Source organism: Oryctolagus cuniculus, chromosome 20 (genome assembly GCF_964237555.1).
Source record: "Oryctolagus cuniculus chromosome 20, mOryCun1.1, whole genome shotgun sequence".
In the NCBI taxonomy this organism is placed as follows: Eukaryota; Metazoa; Chordata; class Mammalia; order Lagomorpha; family Leporidae; genus Oryctolagus; species Oryctolagus cuniculus.
In genome coordinates, this window is record NC_091451.1 from 17,765,050 (window position 1) to 17,785,783 (window position 20,734).

Here is a 20,734-nt window from a genome sequence, read left to right on the forward strand (position 1 = left end):
TGCACTTCCCATCTAGCTCTCTCCTGTGGCCTGGGAAAGCAGTAGAAGATGGCCCAGATCCTTGGGCCCCTGCACCCACGTGGGAGACCTGGAAGAAGCTCCCGCCTCCTGGCTTCAGATTGACCCAGCTCCAGCCCTTTAGGCCATTTGGGGAGGGAACCAGTGGATGGAAGACTTCTCTCTCTGAGTTACTCTGCCTTTAAAATAAATAAAATAAATCTTTTTAAAAAAGATCAGTTGTTTTTAATTTTTTTAAAGATTTATTTTATTTATTTTAAAGGCAGAATGAGAGCAAGAGAGAGAGAGAGAGAGAGGTCTTTGATCCACTGGCTTACTCCCCAAATGGCTACAACAGTCAGGCCTGGGCTGGGCCGGAGCCAGGAGCTTCCTTTGGGTCTCCTAAGTGGGTGCAGGGGCCCAGGCACTGACCCATCAGCCTCTGCCCTCCCAGATGCATCAGCAGGGAGCTGAATCAAAAGTGAGACTAGAACTCCTGCCCACATGGGATGCCAGTGCTGAAGGAGGCGGCTAAACCCGCCATACCATGACACCAGCCCCCAGTTGTTTCTTTCTTTATTTTTTCCTTTATTTGACAGATAGTGTTAGGCAGTGAGAGAGAGAGAGAGAGAGAGAGAAAGGTCTTCCTTCCATTGGTTCTCCCCCCAAATGACCGCTACAGCCGGAGCTGCACCGATCCGAAGCCAGGAGCCAGGTGCTTCTTCCTGGTCTCCCATGTGAGGGCAGGAGCCCAAGCACTTGGGCCATCCTCCACTGCCTTCCTGGGCCACAGCAGAGAGCTGGACTGGAAGAGGAGCAACCGGGACTAGAACCCGGCGCCCATATGGAATGCCGGCGCCACAGGCGGAAGATTAACCAAGTGAGCCACGGTGCCGGCCCCAATTTCTAACTAAAGGAGTTGAAGTACTGGGCAGAGTGAGTTAGCATATAAGTGGATAGTGAAATTATTTAATTTTGATGTCAGATCAAGGCAAAAATATTTTGGTCACTTAGAAGAGTGAGAAAGTAGTTGGTACCATCCATATGTGAGAGGTCTGTGGAAAGTCCATCCATATGTGAGGGGTCTGTGGAAAGTCCATCCATATGTGAGAGGTCTGTGGAAAGTCCATCCATATGTGAGAGGTCTTTGGAAAGTTCATCCATATGTGAGAGGTCTGTGGAAAGTCCATCCATATGTGAGAGGTCTGTGGAAAGTTCATGGAAGTGTATGTTACGAAAAACAGTGATGGACTTAAATTTTTTGCACCACAAATAAGCTTATATTTTATTATTTTTTTCTTTTTTTAACTTTTATTTAATGAATATAAATTTCCAAAGTACAGCTTATGGATTACAATGGCTTCCCCCCCCCCCATAACTTCCCTCCCACCAGCAATCCTCCCCTCTCCCACTCCCTCTCCCCTTCCATTCACATCAAGATTCATTTTCAATTCTCTTTATATACAGAAGATCAGTTTAGGTTTCAATAGTTTGCACCCACATAGAAACACAAAGTGAAAAATACTGTTTGAGTACTAGATATAGCATTAAATCACAATGTATAGCACATTAAGGACAGAGATCCTACATGAGGAGTAAGTGCACAGTGACTCCTGTTGTTGACTTAACAAATAAGCTTATATTTTAATTGCATTTCCACAAACTTTTTGAAGTACTATCATGTTAAGAAATTCATTCTCTCTGGTATTAAGACATTTCATCCTCTAGCTAAAGAATTTGTTTTCTTCAATTTAGGTTACTTTGTGCTTGGAAAAAGTAGAAAGAGCGGGCGTGCTTTGATATAAATATTATCTTTCATTATATGTATCATGAGAGCTATATATGGCTGTATTTTTTAACTTTAGATTTGGATATATTTTTTAACTTTAGATTTTTATTTAAAAGGCAGAATTTTATTTATTTGAAAGGCAGAATTACAGAGGGAGGGAGGGAGAGAGAGAGAGAGAGAGATCTTGCATCCACCAACTCACTTCCTAAATGACCACAGCAACCAGGGCTGTGCCAGGCTAAAGCCAGGAGCTGCTTCTGAGTCTCCCATATGGGCGCAGGGCCCATTCTTCAACTGGTTTCTCAAGCACATTAGCAGAAGCTGAGGCAGCCAGACATGAACTGGTGCCCTTAGAGGATGCTGGCTCTATAGGCAGTGACTTAACCTGCTGTGCCACAAAGCCGGCCCCAAATGGATGTATTTCAACTTGAGTCGTCCTTTAGTAGGACATTAATTTTACATATCAGGGCATAATTTAAAGAAAGAATGACATTGCACACAAAAGAAGAGGCAATGACATCTGTGCAGGAATATTGTAATGCATAGACAAATTGTATTTGTTCATGGTATGCCTTAGATCCCAAGTGCTGAGGAAGAATCTTAAATTTTTTGTATGTTCTCTTGGTTATATATTATGTTTTGAAATGAAATAAATGCTGCATTAGAATATAGTTTGGGATGCTTTCAGATTCCTGAGGTTAAAAGTACATTTCGTCAACAGTGTAACTCCCAGTTCTCAACCCTGATCTGTAAGGATGTCGTTTCTCACAGCTGGCAACCGATACCAAATCATTGATTTTCACCAGTGTGTAATTTCTGCACCTTAGAATAAGTATGAGAAGTGGAAATTGTCTTCAGGTTTCTTTTCACTGTTGAATTAAACTACCTATCAAACGCCTCCCTGAAATGGCACTGGCCTCAGGTGTTCAGGGGGCAGAGGGATACCTGATTTTGAAAGCCGCCCATCCAAAACACCATTTTATGTACAGCAAAAGTTGGTCTTAAGCAGCTTTCACTGTAATTAAAGAAACAGTTTAAACTTGAAATTTAACCTGCTTTTAAAGTGTTCCAGCATTGTGGAATGTTATTAATTTGCACATTCCAGCTTATGACACAGAAAGTATCAGAAAACACATTCGCCACATTTGCTTCAAATGAAGCCAATTAAACCAGAACATAAATTGTGTTGTAATTACCTCAGCCTTTCTCATCTCTAAAATTCCTCCCCACGGCAAATTCCTTTCTTATATAAAAATGGAACAAAACTGTTGTTATGGAAACTGAGGATTTAGAGATGCTGAAACTTGGCATAATATGCCAGATATTGGGTAGATCTACTTGAATGGCTATATCTTGTATGCAAATTTCAGAATTCTCATTTCCATTTTCTTCCTTGGGGGAAATGATAAGACTGGCTCAAATATTGATAATAACTGCATAGATTACTTACCCCGATGTGTACTAATTAGAAATGAATGTTTTGCATATAGTTACATAAGGGAATTGGGGAGGAAAACACGGAGCATCATCATCTCTGTGGGTTGCTTATTTTTTCTTGTAGCTCTTACGGAAGCGGCACATTGGAAATGATATCGTAACAATAGTTTTCCAAGAGCCGGGAGCACAGCCATTCAGCCCGAAGAACATCCGATCCCACTTTCAGCACGTCTTCGTCATCGTCAGGGCTCATAACCCCTGCACTGACAGCGTCTGTTACAGGTGTGTCCAGGTAGACATTGGCTGATTGTTGCAGAGAGGCCCTGTGCAGCTCTACTTTCTGAAGTGGCCATGGAAAATCCATTTCTATCTACTTTTGTCTTTAAATTGTGCATGTGGCTGGCAGAACCTGATGGCGTTGCCATTCCCCAGACCTGTTGGTTAGACACCTGCTGTTTCCATTTGCACTTCCTCCTTAGGTGTTGTCCTTCATCCATGCCATCTGGTCGTCAACTGACTAATTACTCATACTGCTAATTATAGTCTTATTTTGGCATGGAAATATCAGAGAAAAATAATCGTAATAAATGGATAAGTTCTTTTTTAAAAAAAATATTGTTCAAAGAAGCCCAGACCCTATCTTAGGACTATCTTGGTCTACTCTGATGTAATCTCAGAAGCATTTCTGTGCCTTATTAAGCATCGACTGCAATTGTTCCAGTGTCAGTTGTGACCGAGTAATGAGTACTGGAATTCAGGCCTCTGTCTGCAGGCTCCCGTCCAGCACTGGCAGGGCTGGGGACTGTCGGAGGATGCCAGCCCGTGTGGTTGTCCTGTCCAGATGTGGAAGGGTGTTCCAGCTTTTGTAAGATGTTGAGCTTGGTTTACGTTAGGTGTTCATTTTTGACTAACATAGCGAGCTACTGCACAGAATGTGGGCTATACAGAATGACAGCTGGTTTCTGAGATCTGTAGATGCTACCTCATTTAATGTCTAAAACCTATGAGATTAAAAACTAAGTAAGTAAAAATAAAGTAAAATAAAATCAAACCTAGAGAGAGGTCTTTATCCCCCTTCACAGACAAAAGTATTTAAGTGCTCGGAGGCCAGGTCATTTGCCAGAGCTCAGCTGTCCGGCGCTGGGCAGAGTTAAACTGGAATCCATGCAGTCTGACTGTAAACCGTACCTGTGGGCCTTGCCACTGAGCCACCTCTGTGCCCTGCCACGAAGACCGTGCCATTGCAGTCCTGGCTGCTGATTCAGGACCTGTTCCAGAGCTTCTCAGGAGCCATGTGACACTCACGGCCAGACAGGTCTTGGTTGCCTTGACTCAGGGACTGGAAACCCTGATGCGACCTTGATCGGAAGCCTCTTACCAAAGAGACAGTCTCTGAAAGCTGTTTTGGTTAGCCATAGAATGAAAGAATGAGCACAGAACACTCGACAATAACTGGGGTGGATCACTGTTGCATTTAGGGCTCAGGATTCATGCAAAGGATTTCATGCTGCTTTGCAGATAGAAAGCTAAAGCCCTTTTGAAAGGGCATTAGGAAGTTTGGGACACAGAGAACCATGCAGTTTCTTTTAAACAAGGTTTCTTCTTTTCAAGTCTTTGTCTAAATCAATACCGTTTCATAGAAATATAATGCAAGCCGCATTAATTCTAAGTATTCTTATAGCCAGATTTTTAAAGCATAGTAAATTAATGAAATGAATTTTAACCTTATATTTTTGACCCAGTATTTTATTTATCCAATATTTCTAAATATTATCATTTCAACATGTAATTTTTAAAAGTGGAAAGTTATTGCCATTAAACCTGAACCTATAATACATTTTAGACTTACAACAATATGCTAAATTTTCATTGGGAGTACTTGATCTGTATTCAGAGTTCATAAAATACACAGTTGAATAAGTAGATATATATGCCTAGATTGTTCCAAACATGCTTCTAAGAAGTTTTTGAGTAACTGAATTGAGTACTAGTTTTTACAATTTATATTAATTAAAATGTAATATAATGTAATATTCCTGGATCACAGTGACCACATTTCAGTGCTCAGTAGCCACATGTGGCCAGCAGCCACCCTTAAGACAGCACCGGTCTAAGCAAATTTCCAAGGAAGGCAGGAGGCCACCTCCAGTGCTTTGCTCTTTTACTTTTAACACACACTCCCTGAAAATCATGTTTGCTGTCTCTCTCTGTTTTCTTCTGTTGCCTGGAGAGCCCATCTTTTTAACCCCACTTGTGACACTGGAAGTCTTTGCTGGGAGCAGAACCCTGAGCATCCCTGCCTAGGGATGGATGGGCCTGGAGTCTCCCAGTTGCCAACTTGTTTGAATGCCCAACATGCTGCCTATAAACCATGGAGTTGGGCTTTTTGTGAATGCAGTAGAACGTACTGGTTTGCAACTCCACTGAAAAAAAATCACAAGAGGTTATAAAGTTGTAACCTTATCCTTGTTAACTTTAGATGTCATTAACGTCTCTACTTCCTTTTCAAATGAGCCAGGCATGTTCCTTTTGGTGTGAGGTGATATCAGGAAGTGTTGGAAGGTATAGAATAAATAGGGCACTTCTCTCGGGCCTTAGTGTTGGGACGGGAGGAGAGGAAGAACCTAGATTCTCATGAAAGTAAGTGTTATGAAGCAGGACCAAAAGTAAGTGTTATGAAGCAGGACCAAAACTGAATATCAAAATTAAAATAAAAACATGTCTTCAGGGAATTTTCCATGTCACAGCCACTCTCTAACCCAACTGGGTATAGGAATTTATAGGCTTCTTTTGTTAGAGGTGCTTTGGTGGAAAATGTGGGGAGCAACTCGGACTAGACTAAGTTACTGGAATTAAGACTTACTCTATGCATCTGCTCTCCCACAATATGGAGAGGAGTAAACAACTTCTACACAGCCGCCTTCGGCCAATTTGATTGACTGAGCTGCAGGAGCTGATCTTGCTCCTGATTAGAGGAGAGCAGCGTGCTCGGCGTGTGGGTAGCAGAGTTGGGATTGGTGGAAGAGGACTATAAAGGAGGAGAGAGATGACATGCACCAGGAACATCTAAGGGGAACATCCGGATAACATCTGAGCAGCCCCCGAGAGAGCCGGCCGGCAGTGTGCCACTCCCCCGCGGAAGTGGGGAAAGTGGCAGGGGGAACCGCCCTTCCACGGAGGTGGAAGGACGGCAGCCAACCCGGGAAGAACCAGCAGCAAACCCGGGGAGGGCCGAGCAGACAAAAGAACAGCGCAGGGTCCTGTGTCGTTCCTCCGCGAAGAGGGGGAGCGACAGGAAAAACTCAAAAATATACCAATTTATCTAATTTAACTTTATCCCTAAGTAATATAGCTAGAGAAATTCAAATAATTTTGTCATTTAAAACCTGTTGCTCCTGGCTTTTCTCCACCGTAAACACTTGCATATTGATTTACATACTCCTGCATGATGCCTTAACCTGGGAAGTAGAAATACCATTTTCTCAAAGAAACACCTTGCCATTGTAATGTAGCTAAGTGTGGGGTCAGCACCACTGCTGTTATGAGGATATTTAACTGAGAGAATGAGACTGTGTTTCAGACACAGATGGACGGAAATCAAAGGGCACTAGAGAAGCAGTCGCAGCAATGGTCAGAGATGTGCAGAAACAGAGGGACAGGAAGGATGGTGAGGTTGCAGTGAGGAGGCTGCTCAGGTAGGGAGGAGAACGGCAGTGGAGGCCCCCGGAATGCTGGGCCTTCCGGTGACCCTGTGTGAGTGGAGTTCTGGGAACGTGTCCAGTGTCACCAGACACACTTGGAAGTGGTGGTTGTTTTTCCACTGCTTCTTTATCCAGCACTTATATGTGCACAAGGCGTTATTCTAGACCTTGGACTGTAATAGGAGAACAAAGAAAGTCCCTGCAGTGCAAGACAAGGGCCTTCAGGAATGGGATGTTGTACCTGGAGACCAGAAAGTTAACTTAAAAAAAAAAAAAAAAAAAAAAAAGCTGACTTATTTTAAGCTGGTTTCAGGAGTCAGTTAATCTTGGGTAGGCATGATGTAGCCAGGAACTCGGACATCAGTCACGAAGCCTGTGAACTGAAGCTCAGCCTGTAACTGATAAAGGAGCCCTCTGATCTCTGTTATTTTATCTGTCTCCTTGCAGCGAGCCTAATAGTCTGGTCCAAGTTGATAGAGCAGATTAGAAGCAGCCAATCAAAAAGATGACTGGGCTGTTAAGGACATGCATGCACTGAAAATATTGATTTATGTTTGCTGATTGCGGAGATGCAGAAAAACTGTTCACATCAAAGATACAAATGTTACAGGCAAAGCAGTCTGAGGTCATTTGGTTTGGAAGTAAAAAACCAAATAGGCCTCACTCACCCAAGGGCTCCACTTTGTAAAATCACGTGTAGAACATCACCATTTTCCAACAATGAATGAGTCAGTGGATATGGACTTTGGTCATCAAAGGCTGTATAAGTATTATAAAAAGAGGTAAAAGTTTCCTCTGTACTGGAAGGATGCAACCTCACCTATGAATTAATCTTGCTCCTTCTCCCCCCCAAATTAAACATGAATCTTTTCAGATCTCTGGACAGACAAATTTACATGAAATTACAGCGGAATATGCTTATAGTCAATGGACTTTGGACAACTCTATATGACAGTCAAATTTCTTCAACAAATAAATTGCAAGAAATAAAAGAATAATGGAAATAAAATGGAATCTGTAAAATAAAGAAAAAAAATAAGTTGTTTGCAATGTGTAGACCTTATTTGAGTCTTAATTTAAACAGACTATAGAGAAAGTCTTAGGACATCTTTAAAAATTGGAATCAACTAACTATTTGATGAAATTAAAGTATTAGTATTAACTTTTTTCTAAAGAATTCTTTATTTATTTGAAAGGCACAGAAGCATAGAGAGAGAGAGTTCTTCCATTTGCTAGTTCACTCCCTGGATGGCTGCAACAGCAAGAGCAGGGGCCGATCCGAAGCCAGGAACCAGGAGCTTTCTCTGGGTCTCCCACGCAGGTGCAGTGCCCAAGGATCTGGGCCATCTTCTACTGCTTTCCAAGGCCATAGCAGAGAGCTGGATGGGAAGTGGAGCAGCCAGGATGTGAACTGGCGCCCATATGGGATGCCGTCACTGGCCCCTTAGTATTAACCTTAAAACTGGAATATTTGGCCGGCGCCGCGGCTCAATAGGCTAATCCTCCACCTTGCGGCGCCAGCACACTGGGTTCTAGTCCCGGTTGCCCCTCTTCCAGGCCAGCTCTCTGCTGTGGCCAGGGAGTGCAGTGGAGGATGGCCCAAGTGCTTGGGCCCTGCACCCGCATGGGAGACCAGGAGAAGCACCTGGCACCTGGCTTTGGATCAGCGTGTTGTGCCGGCCGCAGCACGCCGGCTGTGGCAGCCATTGGAGGGTGTACCAACGGCAAAGGAAGACCTTTCTCTCTCTCTCTCTCTCTCTCACTGTCCACTCTGCCTGTCAAAAAAATAAATAAATAAATAACTGGAATATTTCCTGGCGCCACGGCTCACTAGGCTAATACTCCGCCTGTGGCGCCAGCACCCTGGGTTCTAGTCCCGGTCGGGGTGCCGGATTCTGTCCCGGTTGCCCCTCTTCCAGGCCAGCTCTCAGCTGTGGCCTGGGAGTGCAGTGGAGGATGGCCCAAGTCCTTGGGCCCTGTACCCCATGGGAGACCAGGAGAAGCACCTGGCTCCTGCCTTGGGATCAGCGCGGTGTGCCATCCGTAGCAGCCATTGGGGGGTGAACCAACGGCAAAGGAAGACCTTTCTCTCTGTCTCTCTCTCTCACTGTCCACTCTGCCTGTCAAAAAAATTTTTAAAAATGGAATATTAATAAGTAGATTTAGTTATGACCCTGAGTCCTCAAAACAGATGTTGACTTGTGGACAGTAGGTGTGTTCAGGAAGTTAGAAATAGATGTTACTCCTCACAGAGGTTTCCATATTCAGTGGTTAAAATGTAATGAATGTTGAAAGGAGTCTGTATGATGAGCGAAAAGCTCTTAGCGTTGAACCTCTTGGATCTTAAATTCCTTTTGTGTACAGGGCTGCTTGACATCTCCTTAAAACCCTGCAAGTAAAGTGGCAGGCGTGGGCAGGGAGCATGACAAGTGCCCAGCAAATGTCCACGTCCGTCCTCCTCTCTTCCCTTAAGGAATCTGCAAGCTTCGAGAAGGAAAAAACGAATCAACATGTGGGTCAAGCAGTAGAAATTTGTTCCAGAATGTCTGTTCCAAGCTAGAATTCACCAGCATCCCTCTCGGCCAAGACAGCTGAGATTTTTCCCATGGTAAAGACCACTTTGCTGGTGGCAGTTAGCACAAGTCGATAAATATTGATCCCCAAAGAAGAGCTCAGTTATTTTTCAGATTACTGGTCTGTAGAGGGCCGAGTGGGGGCCGGGATGCCTGAGGTCAGGGCTGCTCCTTGGGAAGTGAAGCCCAGGAGAGCTGACAGCTGGCCGAAGCTGTGAGGGTCTGTGCAGGCGGGTGTGGATGCACTGCCTTCCTTTCTCCTCCTGAAACAGCCCTTGTTTCTCTGGGACTTTGTTTTCAGAATGCCCGCCTGGAGCAGTGCTTATGGTTCTCTGGGCAGTCTGACCAAGAGTCAGCATTTTGGCTCCTTGACTGCCCACCAAATGCGACAGCTGAACACCGGGAACGAAAAACGCTCCACAGGAGCTGCAGCTGACCTTCCAGGACAGAAACCTGTTAATCCCTCCAGCGGCTATCTGCGGGTCTGGGTTGGATTCCCAGCTCAGGCTCCTGACCCAGCTTCCTTCCCTCTGACGGTGGGGTGCGGTGATGATGGCTCAAGTAACTGGCTCCTGGCATGCACACAGGAGACCTGGACTGAGTTTCCGTTTCCTGGCCAGGGGTCATTAGAGACATTAGGGGAGTGAACCAGGGCATGGAAGTACATGCATGCCCTCTCTTTCTGCCTGTCAGAATTATTTTGTGAAGTTTGTGAAAAATAGAATGAAAAGATATGTTAATTTTTTTAAAAAATGTAGGGTTCAGGCCCTGCAGCAAAGCCTACTGCATGGGGTCCCTTAGTTTTGACCTCTGCTGGCTCCTCTGCGGATCTTTCCCCCACCCCGCCTCATCTCCCCGGAACACACATGTTGCATTGGGGCGGGAATGCTTCCTCTCATCACCACCCTGCCCCGCCTTCATCTGGTGAATTCCTGCTTTGCTTTTTTCTGGGAAACTCCCATGGCCACCCAGGACAAGACCGGGCGCCTTTGCTCAGTGTTGCCGGTCACACCCTGCCCTTCCCCAGCATGGGACTCAAACCAGCAGAGTCCCTGCCGGACGCCGGGTCAGTCGCTCAGCTGCAGCTCAGAGCCAGGTGTGTGGTGGGTGCCCCGCTGTGGTTGGCAAGTGAACACCAATTAGAAGTCCACTGTCCCCCAATCCAATGCTTGGCACATGTTTGTTCTGCCACTGATACCTTCCAGTCCTTTGCCCAGCTCTGCTCTGCTTCCTTGGAAAGCTCCCCAGGCTGCCAATCTGATCCAGGCACCAAGAAGGGGAAACTGCCCTCTCCCTTTTTGAGGTTTTAACTGTCACTTTCCCTTAAATTTTTGAGCTGAGGTTCATTGCTGATTGCTGTTTCCATCTTGCCTCCAAAGTTCAGGTGTCTTATTCTTGGCCCTTTGGCCCATTGAGGCTTTGTTTAGGGGTCTCTGGAGCATTGCCGTGTGCCATGGGCCCATATCCATGGGTTCAGCATCTGTGCTAAACATGTGCAGAGTATTTTCCTGGTCATTTTCCCCTAAGTAATGCAGTATAGTTTATTAGCTACTTGCACAACATTCACATTGTATCAGGTATCGTAAATAATCTAAATATGAATTAAGGACATAGCCACTTGAAAAAGTTCATGGGGAAAAATGGATTAAAAGAGTTTATTTTGATGCAGAACTTTTTTGAAATCCATGCATAGTTTTTGCATGATACACGGTTTTTATGAACTTGTGCAACACCCCCTCATGTGCAAGAAATTTTTGCAGCAAAATAAACTGCTCTTTTAACTGCATTCTCCACAAACCTTGTGAAGTACCTGTGCCTGGGTTATATGCAAATACTGTGTCATTTTATATGAAGGACGTGAGCAATGTGGATTTTGTACCTAAGAGGGGTCCTCAGACACTGTGAGATGATGCAAACCTTCATCAAAGCCTGTGACCCCGGCAGGTGGTTACCTGGCCCAGATCCACTGGAGGCAGCAGCATGGTGGTCCCAGGCTATGTGACTCAGGGATGGTCTGGTTCTGCAAGCACTGCAGGATGGGGAGATTCTAAGACCTCCCTCCAGAAGGAGTGAGAGTTGTCTTACCATGGAGTGCTGTGTCGCTGTCCAGACACTTGCATTCCAATCCTGCTCTCCCTGACAGGCCCTGCGAATCGTTTCTCGTCTCTGCATCTGCTTCCTGGGGAAGTGAGGAATTTGTACCAGCTGTTCCCATGGAGGTTTGGAGACACTTCAACCCACAGAGCAGACAGAAACCTTTCTCGTCCCTCAGTTGTACTCAGAGATTTTAGAGAGAAAATGTGTTTTTTGAGTTAAAAATGAACACAGATGTTCCTTGGTAGAACACAAAATCAAGATGAAATTTTTTTTCATTTTATTTATTTTTTATTTTTATTTATTTAATTTTTGAGAAACAGCTCCTGTCATCTGGTTCCTTCCCCACATGTCTGCAGTGGCTGAGCCCAGACCAGGTGGAAGCTGAAACTTGGTCCCTGTCCAGAGTGGGAGTGGGTGACAGAGACCCAACTACTTGAGCCGTCACTGCTGCCTCACCCAGTGTGCACACTACTCAGAAGCCAGAATCGGGAGGGGGCTGGGAGTGGAACCCAGACACTCGCATATGGTGTGCAGGCATCCCAAGCAGTGCTTAACTGCTATGCCAAATGCCCACCCTGCGACGTGAATTTTAAGATGAAACTCAAGATTTTATTGAAAGAATTTGAGGAGCATTGAATTCTCCAAATTCTCTTCCAACGCTAATTTTCTACATCTGTTGCAGTCTCTGATCTGTGTGTCTGTCTCTTCTCCCTCTGTCTCTCATCTCGATAGCCTTCTAGCATAGAGTATCCTAATTCTCAGTATTGGTGGATAAATAAGGCATGGCCATCGTCTTAAAGAATATATTATTTTGTTTTATTTGACAAATAGAGTTAAGACGGTGAGAGAGAGAGAGAGAGAAAGGTCTTTCTTCCATTGGTTCACCCCTCAAATGGCTGCCACAGCCGGTGCGCTGCGCCGATCCGAAGCCAGGAACCAGGTGCTTCCTCCTGTTCTCCCATGCCAGTGCAGTGGTCCAAGCACCTGGCCCATCCTCTACTGCCCTCCCGGGCCACAGCAGAGAGCTGGACTGGAAGAGGAGCAACCGGGACAGAATCTGGTGCCCATATGGGATGCCGGTGTCGCAGACGATGCCGGCTCCACAGACGGAGGATTAACAAAGTGAACTATGGCGCTGGCCCCAAGAATATATTATTTTTAAGAAATACAGTGTTGCAAAGCAGGCTAACCTAAGTGCGGTCAATCAGAAAATCAGAAGCCCTTTGGAATCCTTTTTTTTTTTTTTTTTTTTTTTTTTTTTGGATTCACTTTTTGGAAAGGCAGAGACAGAGGAACAGGTAGAAACAGGGATCTTGCATCTGCTGGTTCACTCACTAAAAGCTCACGGTGTCCATGGCTGGGCTGGGCTGAAACCAGAAGCCAGAAGCCAGGAAAACAGTCCTGATCTCTAGTGTGGATGGCAAGGACCCAGTTGCTTGAGGCATCACTGCTGCCTCCGAGGGTCTGCATTAGCAGGAAGCCAGAGGCAGGAGCTGTAGCTCAGGCACTGTGGGAAACAAGCATCTTAGCCACCCAGCTAACTAACCCTGGAGTCTGCTTTTTTCTTTTTTCTAAAGATTTTGAGAGGTAGAGTTACAGGCAGACAGAAAGGTCTTCCATCCACTGGTTTACTCCCCAAATGGCCACAATGGCTGGAGCAGAGCCAACCCGAAGTCAGAAGCCAGGAGGTTTTTACAGGTTTCCCACACCAAGCAGAGATCCAAGCAACTGGGGCATCTTTGACTGCTTTCCCAGGCTGCAGGCAGAGAGCTAGATCAGAAGTGGAGCAGCCAAGACAGGAACTGGCACACATATGGGATGCCGGCGCCGCAGGCCAAGGTTTAGCCTACTACACCACATTGCCGGCCTCTGGAGTCTGCTCTTAAAAATAGCAAGAACACTGGGGCTGGCGCTGTGGTGCTGCGGGTTAATACCCTGGCCTGAAGCTCCAGCATCCCGTATGGGTGCTGGTTTGAGTCCCGGCTGCTCCACTTCCAATTCAGCTCTCTGCTGTGGCCTGGGAAAGCAGTAGAAGATGGCCCAAGTCTTTGGGCCCTGCACCCACGTGGGAGACCCGGAAGAAGCTCCTGGCTCCTGGCTTTGGATCAGTTGGGGAGTAAATCAGTGGATGGAAGATCTCTCTCTCTCTGCCTCTCCTCTCTGTGTAACTCTGACTTGCAAATAAATAAAAAAATAGCAAGAACAGGTTTTTAAATTAATCTATCTTCAAGGCACACATATATATATGTATGTGTACATACAAAAAACTAAAATTCTAGACAGGCTTACTTTCTTACTTAGACAAAATATTCTGTCTGGCTTAAACCAGACCTTCTTATCAAGAATTGACAATTGGGGGCATCTAAATTAATAACCTTGTAGAAACCTTGGAGGTTAGATTTCTCCAAAACGAAACGCGTGATTTGGAAAGAGCATCCTGGGGTATGGTCGTCCTCGTCTCCTCCCTCTGCAAGGACTCTGATTCCCATGGTGCTAAGCTGGTGTCAGTGTCTGTGTCATTTACCTCCCGCTGCGGTGAGTCATTGATAATTACATGTTAAGGATCAGTTCTTGGCCTGCAGCTCACTCTGGAGACTGCTAATTATTGGTGGGTCTTCAGTCTATGTTCGAAGTCCTATCAGTTACTAAATAGCTCTCTAAAAAGTCAGAGTGTCCCGGGCAAGGGGATGGATGGTGCTCATAGTCACACCCCCTGCTAAGCGTTTCCCTCTCCACAGTTAAAATAAGCTCACAGCTGCTTCCTGAGAACAAATAATGATCTGAGCGAAATTAGAAAGACAAGAAATTGCTGGTTTTAAGATGAAAGATATTAAATATTTCTAGATCCTCACAGGATTTCTCATAGGAAATCTAGCTAATCTGGAGTTCAGCATCTTCTGCTTGACTAAAAAAAGAAAATAGCGTGATCAAATTAAATTTATGCAGCTGTCAGCGTTCACACAAGACAGTTCACAATAGAAAAGAAAATTTGCCTTCCTAATACTGGTATAATTAGGCCACGATGCGTCCGGAGATTTCAGTGATTTCTCTTCTCCAGTTACAAAATGGAACGTCGCTTGCCACTCCTTTATCCTGAAATGAACAAAATAGTTTTATTCTTCCTAAGCAAACTTGTGGAAACCAGCAGATTGGCCATTCCGGGACATCTTCTGACAGTTATCACTTTCCCACTCACCAGGAATAAAACGTGCATCCTGAGGTTGCTGATTTTGTTTCTCTGAATTTTCACAAGAAATAATCACTCAGTATCTTAGAGTAAAACCTTTTCTAAAGTGAAGAAAACCTAAAACAGAGCTCTTGAACTTAATGATGAAAAAATTCACTGTCCCATTTTGGCTGTTCTGTTCTGGAAGGTCAGAAGAAGCAGGTCTTTATATTACCTCTCCAAGACTTAGTACAGTTGCATAATTGACTCACTTTTAGATAATCTGGAAAGAGGCCATTTCTTGTGCAGGCATCACTTCCAGCCATCTCCGACTTTGCTGAGGTCATCACATGAGATCTTGCAGTGTGATACAAAACTCCCAACCTCTTCGTTTTCATTGAACTTCTGTTGCTGTCATTTTTTAGGAGAAACTCTATTTTTTTTCCTTTAAGATTAAAAACAGTTTATTTCACATGTTCATGTGGACCTTTTCTTAGGCCCATTTTCAGCAATCTTAAGAAGGAGCGATTAGAATAGATTTTCTTGTATTAATCTTGCTTTAAAAAATAGAGAAGGAAAATATGTATTTTTCGTACAGGTTCATTGTATGAATCAAATACCAAATTTTAATTATAAAAATATCATAATCATTTTATTGCTCATTCCAAATTTCATTTGAAAGTTACATTTTTGTTCTGCATAATGCCTTGCACGTAAATCAACAAATAAGTTCTTTAAAAGTTTAACCCCATTTCTTTCATATGCTGCATCTTCAGATATTTTCATTATAATCCATCATTATAATCCATATTTTCATTATAATCCATACAACTCATTGTATCTAAAATGGAGAACACATTTATGTTCTTACAAAATGTGCTTGGTTCTGAAAGGTTATATCATTATAATGGGCCCTCCCCCTCCCTCCCTCCACCTTGGAAACAGTCAGTAGGTATGAGTATTCAAAATGTCTCTATGGAAATATAGTGGTAATTTTTTAATGGTTAATTTCCTTTCAAAGGAAAGGAAGTTTGTACTTTTAAGCTTTTTGATGTTTTAGACTTTTTTGCCTAAAACAAGTTTTCTGTTCTATAAATCCTAAGTGGTTGAATGAAAAAGGATGTTCATATGGAGTAGAAACATGTATTGTTTCTTGCAGGAAAATGAGCAGCTATTTTGCCTCTGGGCTTTGTCTTTGTCTCTCTGATAGTGCATTTTGTTGGCATGTGGTGAGACTGAGAAATGACACACCTTTCTCTCTCTGCTTTGACTCTCAGTGTGGCTGTCACCAGATCCAGAGATGTGCCTTCCTTTGGGCCTCCCATCCCTAAAGGAGTCACCTTCCCTAAGTCAAATGTGTTCAGGGACTTCCTCTTGGCCAAAGTGATTAATGCGGAAAATGCTGCTCATAAATCAGAAAAATTTCGAGCCATGGCCACTCGGACACGTCAGGAATACCTGAAAGATCTGGCAGAAAAGAATGTCACCAACACTCCTATCGACCCTTCTGGCAAGTTCCCATTCATCTCTCTGGCCTCTAAGAAAAAAGAAAAGTCTAAGCCATACCCAGGAGCTGAGCTCAGTAGTATGGGAGCCATTGTGTGGGCCGTCCGGGCCAAAGACTACAACACGGCCATGGAAATAGACTGCCTGCTAGGAATCTCCAACGAGTTCATCGTGCTCATTGAGCAGGAGACCAAGAGCGTGGTTTTCAACTGTTCCTGCAGGGATGTGATAGGGTGGACGTCAGCGGACACCAGCCTCAGAATCTTCTATGAGCGGGGAGAATGCATCTCCGTAGAGAGCTTCATGAACAGCGAGGATATCAAAGAGATTGTCAAGAGGTTGCAGGTCAGTCTTTCCCTCCCACCTCCATACGTGCAGTTTCCCTTTCATAAAGCTTTCAGTGCAGCTACAGCCAAGTGCCTGGAACCTGGGCTATTTTATTTGCTGCTCTGATGGTGTGAAGCAACCCGGAGTTGGTCTCACACTGGAGCTGTGTGGCAAAACAAGTAGGGGAGGACCACACACTGTGAGCGTGTGTGCGTGCATGTGTGTGTGTGTGTGTGTGTGTGGGAAGCCCTTCTACATGGGCCTTGATCCTACTGCCTTGGTGACTGATGTTGCACTCCAGACAATCTGGTGTCCCTATTGAGGAGACTCTTTAGACTCAGTGTGTGCTGCCTTGAATTTTGAAGGGCGAAATGAGTAGCAGAGCGGTTTCTCTTCGCCGCCAGCTCCCTGTAGGTCTTTGTCAGAGGTTCCCTTGTAGCTTCCGAGAAGCCAGTGAGCTGCTTGGCCGCAGTGAGTGTGTTCCTCTTGGCCTAATGAATAGAAACTAGTGAGGGCAGCTGGCAGCAGTGTTCAGAAATAACCTTGCTTGCGTGTTTTTCCAGTCCCATGTCCACAACTTAATGCCTTACTGGATTAAACCACAGTCTCTTTTATTTCCCTGTCTAGTTTGTTTCAAAAGGTTGCGAATCCGTGGAGATGACTCTGCGAAGAAATGGGCTAGGACAGCTTGGCTTCCACGTCAACTACGAGGGCATCGTGGCAGACGTGGAGCCCTACGGCTATGCCTGGCAGGCAGGGCTGAGGCAGGGCAGCCGCCTGGTAGAGATCTGCAAGGTAGCCGTGGCCACTCTGAGCCATGAGCAAATGATCGATCTCCTGAGAACCTCTGTCACGGTGAAGGTTGTCATCATCCCTCCCCACGATGACTGCACCCCGCGGAGGTAGGTCTGGGTTGGCACCTGTGAGCCTTAGAGGACAGGGTTTGTGTATCATGTACGGCGTCTTTTCCTGGGCAAAGTGCTGAGAGGAGCATTAGATTATATGCAGTGCCAGGAATTCCATCCTTGGAAAGTCTGAGTCATGACACAGCTCCTTCCCAGCATGTGGCAGCAGCAGCTGGAAGGAATGAACTGGGACCATTCCCAGGCTCTGGATTTACAGAGTTGCTGTTAACAGATCCAGCAGTCTGCTAATGCCTGTCTTAAGCTTGTCTTGCACCAGTAGCTGAGAAGTACTGAACATTTACCATCAAGATGATCAGCATCTCAAACTGCCAGCTTATTTTCTTAGTGTGTTCCATGACACTCCTATTCTGTGCTCTCTGTCCTGTTTGTACCCAGTTGCTGTCCACAGCTCAAAGTGTTGTTTCCATCCCTGCCCTCGCAGTCCAAAGAGCTGAACGGGACTGCCTGGGCTTTGTCTGCACTGGGCTCTGCACGTGCCGGTGCTGGCGGTGCTTGGGCAGTTGGGTACCTGTGTTTCCCAAAGGTGGAGCCCAGGAACTCCCTGCCCTCTGATGGCCCACCACACCACAGCACTGCTGGAAGTTTCATTCCTCTGTTTCTGGGTGTGGTTCTTGATGGGTCAGATTTAATTGACTGATTCTCTTCTCCCTTGGGCATGCACTTGCTACTTTTGGTAGTATTTTAAGATCTGGAATTTTTTTTTCTGCACTCTCTTGTTTTCTAGTAATTTAATGATTTCTCTTAAGCACTGGCAATTAATTCTTAGGGCTCCTAAACCAAGACTTAATTATTCTTTAGTTCTAAAAAAAAAAAAAATGACCAGTCCTGCCCCTGAGCTCTCGTGGATGTATGATTATCAGTTGGTGGAATATAAATGGGTTATATGTACACTTTTAAAAAAGTAAACAGGAATCACAACATAAATGTACTTTAATTCTCCCGATCAAGTGTTAGAGCCGGGCTTCACTCACAGCTATAGTGTGGATGCTGCTTACCCATGATGGTCAGCGATGGTGTACCTGTGTCAGAATTACAGCAAAACCGTTTGTCTCATAGCTTTCAGAACTAATGTCTTTTATGTGACTGACTTGGTCTTCCTGGAAACCAAAATAGATACTTACTTCAAAAAAATTTTTTTAATTTGTTTATTCAAAAAGCAGAGTGACAGTGAGAGAGAGAGAGCGGTATCTTACTTCTTCTGTTTCACTCCCCAAATGACTACAACATCCAGGGCTGGGTCAGACCAAGGCCAGGAACCGGGGACTCCATCTGAGTCTCCCCTGTTGGTGGCAGGGGCCCAAGTACTGGAGCCATCTTCTGCTTTCCCAGGCACATGAGCAGGGAGCTGGATCAGAAGCGGAGCAGCCGGGACTCTAGCCAGTACTCGTATGGGATGCTAGCATCACAAGTGGCAGCTTAGCCACCTGTGCCACAATGCCTGCCTCTGAACAGGCGGTTAGGGACTGGGGAGGAACACCCCGCTTTGTAAACTGTCAGCCTGAGTGACACACGGGGAAGCGTTAGAGTCCAAGGAGACTCTGTCAGAAATGAGGCTACCTTGGCTGCTCAGAGTCTTTCCCTCATTTCTAGGCTCCCGGGTTTGAGACGGGGAGTCAGGGTTGGGGTATGTGTGAAGGGAAATACATGGGCGTGAGTGTGCACAGGAAGAGGTGCCATTGCTGACACTGACATTGTGGGCAGTTGTTACTAGATAGATGGGTCTAAGGCCTGGCCCTGGACAGACAGATCCACCATAGGAGGTGGTTTGTCTATAGCAGTGTACTAGACGAGGTTTATCTCCCATGCTACAGCTAGAAGTAATTAATGTTGGGGCTGGCATGGTGGCGTAGAAGGTCAAGCCTCTGCCTAGGTTGCCACATCCCATATGGGCACCAGTTCCAGCCCTAGACTGCTTCCTGCTAATGCGCCTGGGAGAGCTGCTGAATATGGCCCAGGGGCTTGGGCCCCTGCACCCGCATGGGAGACCCGGAGGAAGCTCCTGGCTTTAGATCGGCCCAGCTCTGACTGTTAACAACTATTTGGGAAGTGAACCAGAGGATGGAAGATTCTCTGTCTCTCTCCTTCTCTATTTCTGCCTTTAAAACAAAACAAAACAAAACAAAGTTTATGTTGACTTGAATGTGCCAGGTCCTGGAAAAAGCACTATTATATGGATTAGTGCCTTTGGTCCTTCCAACAACACTAGGCAGTTGTAGTATTATTACTCAGACTCAGAAAGTCTTCTGGCAAGTTTGGGTCTGAGCTCTGTGCTGCTGTGTCTGCTCGCCCAAGTCCCTCCTTCACGTGCACTAGGGTGGGCAGTGCTTGTAGACCCTGCTGATTCCCGTGGTGTAAGTAATTCCCACAGTGAGGGACTTCATGCTACAGTGTGACATCCTTGGAGGCAGACCGCTGACTCCTGCAAACCCACGCAGGCTGGCTGCAGTGCCACTGAGGGTATGTGGTGCAGCACTGATGTGGGCCTCCCACGACTGGCCAGCTGCCGGTGGCATGGGGGTCGGAGTTGGGATGAGGCCAAGGACGGGGTCAGGGTTGTGCACAGCTCCAGGCCTTGAGCACACCCTGCCCTGTTCCCTACAGTTTCCATGTGCAAAGCACTGACCTTGTTCCGAGCAGGTGGGGAGCGGCACCACTGATGCTCCTCAGCGTGCCCCCTCCTTCGTCTGGGAGTGACTTCAGAGAGAGCAGCTGAAGCAGTAACACCTTTTTACAATTTCAACAAAATAAGATAATGCTCTTCTGTCATTTCTTCCTCTCCTCCGCACTTCACACTCCCACTGCTGTTTTCCTGGAGACTTAATTACTCTGTTCTCTGACAAGGCACTGCTTTGTCAGCTGCTGCTGCAGCTCCAGCGTGGGGCAGAGGAGGCCTCCCTGGGGCTGACTGCCCCTCGGCCACAGGTTCTCAGGGTCACGGGCTGGCCGCTCCGCAGCCACAGCATGTAATGCAGCCCCATGGGTTTGCATGTCCACGTAGGAGAGTCATTTGTTTCAGAAAAACTAGCTCTTTTTTTAAACATAAAATCCAGTTTAGCATTTTAAAAGATGATATTTAAAGAACAAACATAAGATAGAGCTCTTTACCCTGTTTGTAAAACAAACAGACCCCTCTTATGGTTTGCTTCAAACTAAGATTTTTGAAAACAAGAAAGGATAAGGAGAGCATTTTTCTTTTTCAATCCTCTGGGCAACTT

The 20,734-nt window shown here is 45.5% G+C and overlaps 2 protein-coding genes across 26 annotated transcripts in view; one reads left to right on the forward strand and one right to left on the reverse strand.

The window, feature by feature from the left end:
- Positions 1 to 20,734, reverse strand: part of LOC108175891 (serine/threonine-protein kinase MARK2) — a 657,969-nt gene that overhangs the window by 493,118 nt on the left and 144,117 nt on the right. The gene's annotated exons all lie outside the window — the stretch shown is intronic.
- The window catches only part of SIPA1L1 (signal induced proliferation associated 1 like 1), a 429,087-nt gene that overhangs the window by 345,917 nt on the left and 62,436 nt on the right, over positions 1 to 20,734 (forward strand). For all 20 annotated transcript variants that reach the window (XM_051826282.2, XM_051826275.2, XM_051826274.2 and 17 more), the window contains 3 exons: positions 3,348 to 3,505; positions 16,038 to 16,611; positions 17,221 to 17,495. In XM_051826282.2, the coding sequence (XP_051682242.1) occupies positions 3,348 to 3,505; positions 16,038 to 16,611; positions 17,221 to 17,495 (1,007 nt within the window). The remainder of the gene's footprint in view (positions 1 to 3,347; positions 3,506 to 16,037; positions 16,612 to 17,220; positions 17,496 to 20,734) is intronic.